We start from the raw sequence: 14288 nt of genomic DNA on the forward strand, positions 1-14288 counted from the left end.
AAGGGTACAACAAGGCCAGGCGCAGTGGCTCACGCCTGTAAACCCAACACTTTGGGAGGCCGAGGTGGGCAGATCACAAGGTCAGGAGTTTGAGACCAGCCTGACCAACATGGTAAAACCTGGTCTCTACTAAAAATACAAAAAAAAAAAAAAAAAAATTAGCTGGGCGTGATGGTGCACACCTGTAATCCCAGCTCCTCAGGAGGCTAAGGCAAAAGAATCACTTGAACCCAGAAGGCGGAGGTTGCAGTGAGCCGAGATCACACCACTACACTCCAGCCTGGGCAACAGAGCAAGACTCTGTCTCAAAAAAATAAAAGGAAAAGAAAGGGTACAACAAAAACGCAGTATGATAATCTCATAGGACCACTGTCACATCATATATGTGATCCGTCATTATGCAGTAGATGACTGTAATTGGAGATAGTGTCATGTTTTTCCCTGCCCAGGTGTGGGATTACCATAGACAACAATATTTAGACTACAGAAAAATCGTGTCCAGATTCTACCATTTGAGATAAGATGGGAATTTAATTTGAGCTATGGGCAGAAGGGAGAACTTCATTTGCTTTTTACTGAAACTCTCTAAATTGGAGCTATTTTTCTAAGGATGACAATGGGCAATTTCTGGGTACTTGCTAGGTGCCAGCCCCTGTCTGAAGCACTTTGCACATATGATCACATTTAGTTTAATTAACTGGAGAAGAGAAACATGGCCTAAACCTTGCAAAACCCAGGTGAAAGATAACAAGGACTTGAGCCAGGGCAGCAGCCGTGGCGGTGAGAGGCAGATTAGCGTAAGGACGGAGAGGGCTTGGAGGCCAGCCAGATGTGGAATGCGGGAGAGGGAGGTATGGAAGACAGTGTGGCTTCTGGCCTAAGAAACTGGATAGATTCCATGCATTCGAATCAATCAATATTAGAGGCCCTTTAGAACAGGTCTGAGGGAAAGACAGAAGCACTGGTTTGGGCAATGACTTACTGGAAGACTCCACACGTCACCCAAAATACAGGCCTACGTCTCTGTTCTGGCCTCACTTCCTCTCTGCATGATAAATCAGAGGGCTGGGCTGAGGTCCCTGAGGGCTGAAAAAGGGCAAACAGGGACAGGACTAGGAACATCACACCGCAGATAAGAACTGAAGGTAGATGCTATTTCAGGGAATGAACATGAACTTCTGCAGTTTACTCCTCCCAAATGCCTGATGAGTGGATGTGCCACTTCCCTATTCACATGAACACATGCACGCACACACACACACATGCACAAACACATGAGAGCACATGCGTGCACAAATATATACACACTTGCATATGCATGCACATGCACACACAGTACAAACATGCACACACACACACACGCATATGCACACACACACACCAAGATTAAAACACAGTCTGGCAATAGATCAGCCACAGTGCATCTCTACTTGGGCTTTTCAAGTATTTTTGTGGGTAGAGAAACTCTGCGTACTTCTGGCTCTACCCACTCTCAGATAACTGGATGGACAGCATCATCATAAGGCTGGGGCTTACATGTCTCCAGTTCATCTTATTTCCAAAGCAGCCACATTCTCATTTGAGCCTTAGAACAATCCTATGAGTTGGTGTTATCTCTAAATATGGAAACTGGTCAGGCGTGAAGGCTCATGCCTATAATCCAAGCACTTTCAAAGGCCGAGGCAGGTGGATCATGAGGTCAGGAGTTCAAAACCAGCCTGACCAAGATGCTAAAACCTCGTCTGTACTAAAAAATACAAAAATTAGCCAGGCATGGTGGTGCACTGTAATCCCAGCTACTTAGGAGGATGAGGTAGAGAACTGCTTGAACCCGGGAAGCAGAGGTAGCAGAGAGCCAAGATCATGCAACTACACTCCAGCCTGGGCGACACAGAGAGACTCCATCTCGGGAAAAAAAAAAAAAAAAACTATGGAAACTGAGAGCCAGAAAGGTTCAACGACCAGAAGCGAAGCCTCTGACCCTATGGAAGGCAGCGCCCACCGCAGCAGGATGAAAGTGAATGAGTGAAGTGGATGAAGAGCAGGATCGCCCTAATGCAGAGCATCCCCATTTTTATATCTCTCAACCCTTCTAAACATCACCCAGCTCAATCACCCCTGCCCCTAGTTTCCTGTCTCAAAGCAGAGCTGGGCTGAGTGAACCACAGCACACTCCGTAGGCCGGTACCTACGGAGGAGACTGCGGCCCAATGGAAAGCAAATCTGAGCACCTAAATGACAGAGAAGACAAAAAGGAGAGCAGATTTGTGTCCAGTTCAAAGAGACAGAAGGGCAGCCACAGCCTTGTGCAGCCAGCTCCAAAAGAAGCTGCTGCAGCTTCTAGGAGGAAGCCAGTTGAGTCCAGAACCCCTCACTTCCTGCCCTCTGCCCAGTGCTAATCTGAGCTCACAACAATCTCGGGCCACAAAGCGGAGGAGACACTGACCTCCACCTGCCTCCGGTTTCTCAGCAGGCAGTCCTGCAGCACTGGCTCCCATTTCCTGAGCAGGGCGTCCCAAGAGTGGGCATCCCCCAAGTCACTGCTCCCATCACCACCACAGCCAGCCAATGAGGGATCCAGAGAACTGGAGGATCCAAGATCCATATCCCGTAAGGAATGCATCTCACGTTCTGGCCTGGAGCTGTTCCCTGTGGCCTGGGCTGAGTCTGCCAAGACCCGTGGAGCCAAGAGACTGAAGGGCTGAGGGAGACATCGAGGGTCTTCATGAGGCTCGTTCAAGCTGGCAGTTTTGGCTCCCATATCCCGGGTGCTCTGAAAAGGGGACTCAGTCTCTCTGGATGGTGGGCAGCCTTCTGCTTCTCCACGTTCCCCAGCAGAACCAAGCGAGAGCCGAATAAAGCTAAAGCTTGAGGCAAAGGCACTCTGAGAGCCAGGAGGGGCGGAGGGGGCCTCAGGGGCACAGCCAGGGCTGCAGCTACTCAACTCCGCTGATGGCAGAGAGCCTGCTGCCTGGGTACTGCTTGTTCTTTCGCTGCAGGCTGCCTCCCAGCTGTCATCCAGGGTCTCAGAACTGTCCATGGCTGAAAATTCTTGCTGCCACCCAACACAAGGCCAGCTTAGCCTGTCAGGCAATCTGGTGCCATCTCTGAGCTGAATCCCAAAGTGTGCTGAGGTTCCTCTCACAGAGGTCACAGCAGGGGCTGCTATGCTCTCGGAAACAGGGCTCCCAACCAAGAGGCCTTTCGGGTCAAGGCCACACTGTCTAGCTCTGGACTCCGAGTGGTGGGACTCCTCACCAGACACCCCTCCTGGGACGTGGAACAGTGTGCCTACTGCTGGGGAAAGGAACCCAATCCCGGGCCCTGTCGAGCTTCTCATGTAGCCTGGTCTCCGTGCCAGGCGCCGCCTCCGAAAGCATGCTGCAGGCGGTAAGCAATCCCGGCTGCCTGGGAAGGAAAGAGAAAACAGCACCATCAACATGCAGATCTTACTGGCCCAGCTGGAACTGCATCTGGAGAACATCCCTAGGTTTAAAGATCATCTCTAGGTACACCTGACAAAGATAGATGCTGGCTCAGTGGTCCCAGGGCCAACCCATGTTGAAAATCCTGACAATCCTCAGAAGTGTTTGCCTGGAACATGTAGAAATCAACACAGCATCTCAGCAGCTCGGTTTAGCAAAGCAGCTGACACTGCTGTGCCCTATGCCAACAGGTCAGCACTAACATAACCTTGGCAGCTCCTGAACCCTCCAACATCTTGCCTGTCGGTCCTTTACGGCACATCAGTACTTTCATCCCGGAGTGGGCCTGGAAAGCAAATGATGTGAAACTGGAATGCCAGAGCATGCCTCTAAACGAGATCCAACCACTGACTCCAACTATTCATTGAACAACGCGTCGATGTTCACTAGCTGAGCTATCCATGTCCCTGCAAGACTGATCTGGTGCTGCAGACCATGGATAGCTGGCTGTGCCGTAATGTATAGCGATGATCTCATTCACTCAGTGGGTGACAGGAGGCCGGTTTGATGTGTTCTCCAAACCAGCGCTGCATTCCCCCCCACAGCTATGCTCTCAGAATAGGAACAATAACAAATGCTGACTCCTCGTGGCCTGGTTCAAACCCCGATTGTACCACTTGCTGGTTGTGTGACCTTCCACAAGTTACATAACCTCTCTGTGCCTCAGTTTCCTGTAAAGGGGTGATATTAACAGTAGTTCTTTCATAGGGTGGTTGTGAGCACTCAACTATATGAGCCGTTATTTGTGAACAGCTTAGTACAGTGCCTGGCACATATGATAAGGGTGATTAAAATGTTATTATTATTAGATTGCATAGCACTTTGCTACTCATAATGTGTTTTTAAGTCTACATTAATTTCATTCAATCTCGACCAAAACCATATGAATCAACCAGGCCAGAAACTACAGCTTTCCTTTTATGTTAAAGGCAACTGAGATTCAGAGAACTTGACCTTCCAGAACCCCCTGCAAGTAGCCAGGTGACCAGGCCAAAGTCTCTTGACTCTGCTGGTGCACACAGAGGTCTAATCTCAGGACCTGCCACATCGCAAATCAGGCATGAAATTAAAACCAGGCCGCACTAGACACAGCTGTAGTCATACCATGGCCTATGGCAGGAAGCAGAACAAAGCTTCACTCCAGGCCCATACGTCCTGCTTTGCCTCCCAGAACAGAAACGGGCTTGGGATTTGTCCTGTTAAGCCAAGATGATAGGCATTAAGGATTCCACTACGCTATGATCATGGCACATGCCAGCTCCTAAAAGGGGTGGGGGCAGCATTGATAATCTCTGGGGAAATGAGCACAATGGCCTCCAGCCCCCTACTTCCTGACTTGAGCATCCAAAGATAAAGGGGCCCAGGACTTGCTCACACAATGACTTGCTCTTGCCAACTGCAGGGAGCCCCAGAAGGCCTAATGCTTCCAGAATTCTGGAAGACTACAGGGAAGGAAGGAATAGGAGCGAGGACAAAACATGACTTGTGTATAAATTTATAGTGGAAGCATAAAGGAATATGTTCTCTTCAGGGAAGGAATTTTAATCCCACCTGTCATGTTTGGGGCATAAGATCTTAAGACATTCAGGTTAACCAAACATTCAGAACATAAAGAAATAATATATCCCTGTGGATTCATTTGTTTCCAAAGAATCAGAATCCAGTAATAGGCACTAAGCACAAACACTCTACTAGTCCAAGCTCATCTCCCTTGGATAATTCAGAGAGCACTTAAGGCTTCTGAAGTGTCTCAGGTCATTGTAATAAGCATCCAGTAAGCAAGGCAAGTCCAGAGATGGAATAAATCGGCCTGTATTGTATTTCTAATTTGATCATGTAATCCATTTCCATAAACAATTCCTTATTGAACACTAGATGATGCATGGGGTACAGACATGAACAAGACACCATCCCTGCCCCTAAACTGCTTATGATCTAGCAAGGGTTGTCAGTCATACATATAAAAACTGTTACAAGAATTGAATGTACTCTTTCAATCATGGAGGACGGAGAATTCAATTTGAAATTAAACTAATGGAGGAACCTGGTTAGCTCAGTCGGTTAATGGTTCTTAGGCTTCCATGAGCTCCAAATTACGTGCCACCCCATAAAACCACCTCATGGGATTAAAGGGAAGAACGGTGATGCATTTGGTGAAAAAGAAGTGAGGGTCTTTACAAACACATCTTTAATTTCTACCAGAAACAAAAAGTTGTTTGCCCTTTGAGAAAATGAACTCTGTGAATCAGTCCCGATGCAGACGTATTTTGTGAGTTACTCAGTTTGAACTCAGAAGCACTAAGGAAGGACAGAGTTATATCCAGAGGCTTGGGCCCACAGCTCTCCTATTAATAAAATGGCACAGAAATACTAGAAATAAAGTAGCAAATCCACCAGCCATTGCCCATGTTTGCAAACACACCCACGCACACATTTGTACATACTCAGGCAAGCACCAAAGTGAAGAACGAAGAGAAGTTTCTAGAACTGACATAGAAGAGGAATGATCACACTCTTCTCTCTTTATTACCAGAAATGCCAACAAAAACATATAAGTGTAAAATCTAATTAATCCTTACTTTGCTAACTGACAATTTCTGACATTTTAGAATGTATGTTGGTTTGGAATTGACCTCCCCAACCATTTCCTGAGGTTTCCGTTGAATTTTCCCTATGATTTTTTTATTTTAACTTTTCTTTTTTTTTTTTTTTTTTTTTTGAGATGGAGTTTCGCTCTTGTTACCCAGGCTGGAGTGCAATGGCAGGACCTCGGCTCACCGCAACCTCCGCCTCCTGGGTTCAGGCCATTCTCCTGCCTCAGCCTCCTGAGTAGCTGGAATTACAGGCACACGCCACCCTGCCCAGCTAATTTCTTTTGTATTTTTAGTAGAGACGGGGTTTCACCACGTTGACCAGGATGGTCTCGATCTTTTGACCTCGTGATCCACCCGCCTCCGCCTCCCAAAGTGCTGGGATTACAGGCGTGAGCCACCACGCCCAGCCTTACTTTTCTTTAATTGTGGTAACATATACCTAACATCAAATTACCATTTCTACCATGTGTCAGTGTATCATTCAGTGGCATTAAGCACATTCACACTGTTGTATAACCATCACCATCACATGCCTTTAGAAATTTCTCACCTTCCCAAACTGAAACATGGTACCCATTAAATATGAACTCCCCATTTCTCCCTGCCCCAGTCCCTGGTAACTACCATTCTACTTTCTGTCTCTAGATTTTTTCATTAATAATTCAACAACCTAGGCCTAAGCCTGGCCTAAAACTGGAAGTCCAACAGAAAGTACACTTTCAACAATACTATCCATGTGAATGAAAGAACATGGTGGGGGCACATATGTATGATATAAAAATAATACAAATGTGATATGGTTTAGCTGTGTGCCCACCCAAATCTCATCTTGAATTGTACTCCTATAATTCCCATGTGTTGTGGGAGGGCTCTGGTGGGAGATAAAGAGGAATGATGGGGGTGGTTTCCCATATAATGTTCTGTGGTAGTAAGTCTCATGAGATCCGATGGTTTTATCAGGGGTTTCCATTTTTGTATCTTCTGCATTTTCTCTTGCCACTACCATGTAAGAAGTGCCTTTCACCTCCTGCCATGATTCTGAGGCCTTCCCAGCCATGTGGGACTGTAAGTCCAATAAAACCTCTTTTTCTTCCCAGTCTCAGGTATGTCTTTATCAGCAGCATGAAAATGAACTAATACGGTAAACTGGTACCAGTAGAGTAGGGTGTTGCTGAAAAATACCCGAAAATGTGAAAGCAACTTTGGAACTGCATAACAGGCAGAGGTTGGAACAGTTTGGAGGGCTCAGAAGAAGACAGGAAAATGTGGGAAAGTTTGGAACTCCCTAGAGACTTGTTGAATGGCTTTGACCAAAAGCCTGATAGTGATATAGACAATAAGGTCCAGGCTGAGGTGGTCTCAGAAGGAGATAAGGAGCTTGTTGGGAACCAGAGCAAAGGTGACTCTTATTAAGTTTTAGCAAAGAGACTGGCAGCATAGAGATGTGTGGGAACGTTGAACTTGAGAGAGATGATATAGTGTAACTGGCAGAAGAAATTTCTAAGCAGCAAAGTACTGAAGAGGTGATTTGGGCTGGATGTGGTGGCTCATGCCTGTAATCACAGCACTTTGGGAGGCCAAGGCAGGTGGATCACAAGGTCAAGAAATCGAGACCATCCTGGCCAATGTGGTGAAACCCTGTCTCTACTAAAAATACAAAAATTAGCTGGGCATGGTGGCACGCTCCTGCAGCCCCAGCTACTTGGGAGGCTGAGGCTGGAGAATTGAATCCAGGAGGTGGAGGTTGCAGTGAGCCAAGATGGTGCCAGGGCACACCAGTCTGACAACAGAGCGAGACTCTGTCTCACACACACAAAAAAGGAGGTGACTTTGGTGCTGTTAAAGGCATTCAGCTTTATAAGGAAAGCAGAGCATAAAAGTTCAGAAGATTTGCAGCCTGACAATGTGGCAGAAAAGAAAACCCATTTTCTGAGGAGAAATTCAAGCCAGCTGCAGAAATTTGCATAAGTAAAAAGGAGTGAAATGTTAATCCCCAGGACAATGGGAAAGACATCTCCTCAGCATGTCAGAGGTCTTCACGGCAGCCCCTCCTATCACAGGCCTGGAGGCCCAGAAGGAAAAATGGTTTTGTGGCCGGACCCAGGGTCCCCATGCTATGTGCAGCCTAGGGACTTAATACCCTCTGTCCCAGCTCTATATGGCTGAAAGGGGCCGATATAGAGCTGGGGCCATGGCTTCAGAGGTGCAAGCTCCAAGCCTTGACAGCTTCCACTTAGTGTTGAGCCTGCGAGTGCACAGAAGTCAAGAATTAGGGTTTGGGAACTTCCATCTAGATTTCAGGGGATGTATGGAAATGGCTGGATGACCAGGCAGAAGTTTGCTGCAGGCGCCAGGTGCTCATGGAGAACCTCTGCTAGGGCAGAGGAAGGAAAAGGTGGGGTTGGAGCTCCCACACAGGGCCCCTACTGGGGTACCACCTAGTGGAACTGTGAGAAGAGGGCCACCATCCTCCAGACCCCAGGATAGTAGATTCACCAACGGCTTACACTGTTTGCCTGGAAAAACCACAGACACTCAGTGTCACCCCATGAGAGTAACCGGGAGGCAGGCGGTACCCTGCAAAGCTACGGGGTGGAGCTGCCCAAGACCATGGGAACCCACCTCTTGTATCAGCATGACCTGGATGTGAGACCTGGAGTCAAAGGAGATCATCTTGGAGCTTTAAATTTGACTGCCCCGCTGGATTTAGGACTTGCATGGGCCCTGTAACCCATTTGTTTTGGCCAATTTCTCCCATTTGGTACAGCTGTATTTACCCAATATCTGTACCCCCATTGCACCTAGGACGTAACTAACTTGCTATTGATTTCACAGGTTCATAGGCAGAAGAAACTAGCCTTGTCTCAGATGAGACTTTGGACTGTGGACTTTTGAGTTAGAAGTGCCTTTCACCAGGCCGGGTGTTGTGGCTCACTCCTATAATCCCAGCACTTTGGGAGGATGAGGTGGAGGAATCACAAGATCAGGAGTTCGAGATCAGCCTGACCAATATGGTGAAACCCCATCTCTACTAAAAATACAAAAATTAGCCTGGCATGGTGGCACACACCTGTAGTCCCACTACTTGGGAGGCTGAGGTAGGAGACTCGCATGAACCCAGGAGGCGGAGGCTGCAGTGAGCCAAGATTGCACCACCACTGCACTCCAGCCTGGACAACTCAACAAGACTCCATCTAAAAAAAAGGTGCCTCTTGTTTGCTGCTATGATTCTGAGGCCTCCCCAGCCACATGGAACTATAAGTCCAATTAAGCCTCTTTTTCTTCCCAGTCTCAGGTATGTCTTAATCAGCAGCATGAAAATTGGCTAATATAAAATATATACAAATATAAATATAAATGTGTATATGTCTCTACGTAAACATACATATGAAATGTTTATAAACATATAAATACAAAGAGAAAGGTAGACACAGATATGAAAATGGAGCGAGAGAGAGGAAGAATTCTTTGCAAATGAAGCAGTCCTTCCCCCTCCCTTTCAAAGTCCTCCAACCAAGCAGGTCAATCAAGGAATCACCACAGAATCTTGCACTGGGCTTGCTGCCCTCTCACATTCACCAGCAGATACCATCCATCTCTTTGCAAGGTGGATTATTTTCCTAGGCACGATCATTCACCAGCTGCTGTTTTTGGAGAGGTGAGCCACTCTACCCTGGTAGGGCATTTCAGTGGAAATGCTGAGTGGACTGCAGGTACAGACACCAACAGGTCTGCAGGCCTCCAGGAGTTCAACCAGAAGCAAAGCTCTGTCAGTGTCCCTGATCACCTAAAGGCTAGAGGTTTGACTCCCGGGTGGCGTTCCCCACAGACACTACTTCCTTACGACAACCTCGTAGTTGGAAGGGATAAATCCCACACTGAATTGGTTTTTTATTTAATTGGCTCTAGTCCCGGCCCAGAGTCACTGAAACTGGAAACACTGACAGTTCTGCTTGGAACACTCTTAGCACGGGAGATAGATAGATATGTGCGAAAAGTATACACAAAAGCAAAAATGATAAACCAGTCTTAACAGGGAGCCGGACGTGAGGGGCAAGGGACCTTGAGGGTAACATTCCCTTTTTAAGCCAGCTGGTATTCACACAGGTGCTTACTGTATTATTCTCAAACAATACGTAGGAAAAAATGCGTGCAATTTTGTAGTAATTCAAGGATAATGTTCCGTTTCTTAAGTGGTGGTTACACAGGTACTGATTGTATTATTTCAAATAGCACATGTAAAAGCTATGTGCCATTATATATTAAACACATAATTATATATCAATACAAATTTTATAACTGTGAAATATTTGATAAGACTGTTTCAATTGGGTACAGTAAGACTGTTTCAAGTTGGGTACAGTGGCATATAAGCCCCTATGGTCCTAGCTACTCAGGAGACTGAGCTGGGAGGATCACTTGAGCCCAGGAGTTCAAGGCTACAATGAGCTATAATTGCTCCTATGAATAGCCACTGCACTCCAGCCTGGGCAGCTAAGCAAGACCCCATCTCTAAAAATTAATAAATAATTTTTCAAAGTCATTTGAAAGGTCCTCAAAGGAGCTCATGGCTCCTTGGGGAAGACAGATATGTCAACAAGCTGATGCAGACCAAGCTGTGAGCAACTCCACTGCAGGAGGCCAGGAAACTGAACTGGAAGGCTGAGGCTCCCCAGGTCGAAAAGGAGGATGAGGTCATTGCTGGTGGAGGGAACAGCAAGCGCAGTGTGGGGACCCAGAGAACAGGGCCAAGGCAGGACCCTGGGCCAGAGGGAAGAGAGCTGGAAACACATGCCACGCAAGTGGGAAAGCCAGGAGGGCCAACAAGGCCACCTAAGAAGGCAAATCCTGAAAGAAGAGGGCTTGTGAAAAAAGTGACCAGAGACCACGCAAGGAGCCCACACTGGGATTCCAGGAGGGATTGGTCACAGAGGGGTTCTTTACAGAGGGGTTGTTCACAGAATACAGGCAAATTACATGCATCCCAGGTAATCCCAGGAGGATACCTTGATCCCAGGAAGTCAAGGTGGCAGTGAGCCACAATCACGCCACTGTACTCCAGCCTGGCCAACAGAGCAAGACCCTATCTCAAAAAAAAAAAAAAAAAATCATGGCGGTATCTTTTAAAACTTCAGAGGTCTAAACCATAACCAAGACTGATGGAATTACAACATCCAGGGATGGGACTCTGGTACTGGTGCTTCTGCACACTATCCAGGTGATTCTAGGGGTCAGCCAGAACTGGAAACCTTTGTTTTAAGGAAAAGTCCTATTTAATGTCCTAGTATACTAGGAATTCAAATGCATCACAAACTTAACATTAATGATGCTAGAGAAGTTACTCCTCTGCAGAATATTCTCTCTCGCCCAATCTTTTTCTATTTCTTCAAATGTGGTTTTAGCTACAAACTATTACAGGTAGAAAACATATGGTCTATATTTAAAATTGCCCCCATATCTCTTTCTAAATCTTCTACCCCACATAGGGTTTCTCTTTCCATCAGACAATGGGAGTCTTGGACCCCACAAGGAAGGTGACAGGTGGCACCAGCCTCTCACTTCCCTCATCAGTGGTGAGGAGAAAGTGAAATCATAATAAGATGTGTAGTTTAGTTAATTGCACCATAATAAGATGTGTAGTTTAGTTAATTGCACCATAATAAGATGTGTAGTTTAGTTAATTGCACCAGTGTTCATTTTTGAGTCTTAATACATGTGCCTTGATTATATAAGCCCTTACCTTTAGAGGAAACTGGGTGAAGGGAACTCTGTGCTGTCTTTACATCTTTTCGATAAATCTATAATTATTCCAAAATAAAACGTTTATCTAAAAAACATGTATATGTACACAGTTTATGGACCTGGACTTTTGCAGAGGTAAACAGCAGAAGACAAATTACCTGGGCTTAAAATTTAGCTCTGCCTCTTCTGAGTGAGCATGGTCAAGGGACTTACCTCTCTGCTGCTTCCATTAGCTCATCTGTAAAATGGGACTCCACTTTCTAGGATTGCTGGAAGGATAGATGAGATTATAACTTTAACTGCTCAATACCATGCCTGGCACAGAGTCACTGAAGGAAATAAAAATAGCCCTCTCCAAACTATGCTGCTTTGTAATATTGATTATTTTGAGCTGAAGGCACTTGAAAAACAACAAGTGCAAGGACAGGTTTTCTCTGAACTCCCTTTATCTCCTCAAAAACAGATGCTCCAAAAGGAACTCAGTTGTCATGAACTGCCATCCCGGAAGTTTATCAACCAGAGAAGATGGATTCATATTGCAGAGAGAAGACTAGGAGTCGACACCACACCCAGACAAATTTTACCACAAACTCTCCTCTCTTCCATCTGCTGTTCCAACAGCACATTTCTAAAAATCACAACCTACATTCTCTTCCCCTTTCCCTATGAAAAGGGTATATAAGCTCTTGAAACTCACCACTTTTTGGGGTATTCACTATTTTTTCCTGTGATGCCCGCCATGCACATAATATTAAAAATTAATAAATGGGCTGGGCACAGTGGTGCACACCTGTAATCCCAGCACTTTGGGAGGCCAAGGCAGGTGGATCATCTGAGATCGGGAGTTCGAGATCAGCCCCTGTCTCTACTGAAAATACAAAAAATTAGCAAGGCATGGTGGCAGTGGGCATCTGTAATCCCAGCTACTCGGGAGGCTGAGACAAGAGAATCGTTTGAACCCAGGAGGCGGAGGTTGTAGTGAGCCGAGATCGTACCATTGCACAGCTTGGGCAACAAGAGCAAAACTCTGTCTCAAAAAATAATAACAAGAATAAATGTCTATGCCTATTCTCCTGTTAATCTGTTTGTTGTCAATTTCATAGACACAGCTATGGAACCTAGAGAAGAAGTCTCTTCCCCTGCACTGCCATTCAATAACTAGAGTCATTTTCAACTCATGAATAAAGACGAGAATATCCTCCTAAAGCAAAGGCACCTGGACCTGACCATTAGGGAGGTGGTGTTCAAGGCCAAGCTAAACCGTGGAAGCCTCAGCTCTGACCACAAGCTATATCTTTGTACTGAATAGGTTCCTCCGGGGGCCAACATGATCTACACACACAACACACACACACACACACACACACAACACACACACACACACACACAACACACACACACACACAACAAACACACACACAACACACACACACACACAACACACACAACACACACACACAACACACACACACAACACACACACAACACACACACAACACACACACACAACACACACAAACACACACACACAACACACACACACACAACACACACACACACACACAACACACACACACACACACAACACACACACACACGCACACACACACGAGAGCCCAGCACAGGATCACATAGACATCTATGTTCTCCATTAACCAAGACAATCTCAGTTCTCTGATCCAAATTTTGTGTTCTGTTTTCTCTTCTTTTTATGCCTGAATCTCTCTTTCCCAGCTGAAGCAGGTGGTTGAGGAATTCAGTAGCAAAAGATTCATAAAGCATGAGGAAGGGTATGATTTGAAAGGCACCGAGCAGACTCTCTCCACTGTGACATTAATTCCCCTAAACGATTGTCTTTTTCTTTTTGTGTAAAGTGCTACTCCAAAATCTGATCACCATCTGAACCCCCCCAAGAGTGCTGTTAGCTACAGATGGGTGTCTCTAATGAATTTTTCAACTGCTGTCCTAATAAAATATGGATGAACCAGAAGGAGCCCGCTGTGTAGCTATTATTTCAAAACAACTAAACAACTTAAGTTTCTGCTCTTATTTTTTGCAGCAAGGAGGTGCAAAGTCTCGTATCCACCCTAACAAAAGATAGCTTCCTTCATGCTAGTCCATCTGCAAAGTGCATAGTTACCTTTTTAATGCTATATTTTATGCATGGGCTTATTTTCAGGACTTTCTAAATATCCCACTTCGCATGCCAACTTTGACATGTGTTTACTTTTAAAATGATCCCAAATTTTCAGTATTTCATACAGAAACAGCACCCTGGAAACTGGAGCATCTTTTAAGTAAGTTCCTACTTTGGACTAAATCTTCTGATACTCAGAACATAAGCCCACATCAAAGCTTTGTGCCACTTTAAATGCCTGACCTTCAAAAGGAAACCATTATACAATTGCAAATGTCCTGCTCTAGGGTCTTACTGAAAAACAAGGGAATCTTCAGTATTTTCTTCCAC

The 14288-nt window shown here is 45.8% G+C and overlaps 1 protein-coding gene across 23 annotated transcripts in view; it reads right to left on the reverse strand.

Moving 5' to 3' along the window:
- Positions 1 to 14288, reverse strand: part of DISC1 (DISC1 scaffold protein) — a 371616-nt gene that overhangs the window by 319180 nt on the left and 38148 nt on the right. For all 23 annotated transcript variants that reach the window (XR_013530016.1, XR_013530020.1, XR_013530019.1 and 20 more), the window contains one exon: positions 2447 to 3408. Coding sequence is in view for 14 of the 23 variants with exons in the window: in XM_054248129.2 (XP_054104104.1) it covers positions 2447 to 3408 (962 nt within the window). In the remaining 9 variants the exon portion in view is untranslated. The remainder of the gene's footprint in view (positions 1 to 2446; positions 3409 to 14288) is intronic.

Source organism: Callithrix jacchus, chromosome 19 (assembly GCF_049354715.1).
Source record: "Callithrix jacchus isolate 240 chromosome 19, calJac240_pri, whole genome shotgun sequence".
In the NCBI taxonomy this organism is placed as follows: domain Eukaryota; kingdom Metazoa; phylum Chordata; class Mammalia; order Primates; family Cebidae; genus Callithrix; species Callithrix jacchus.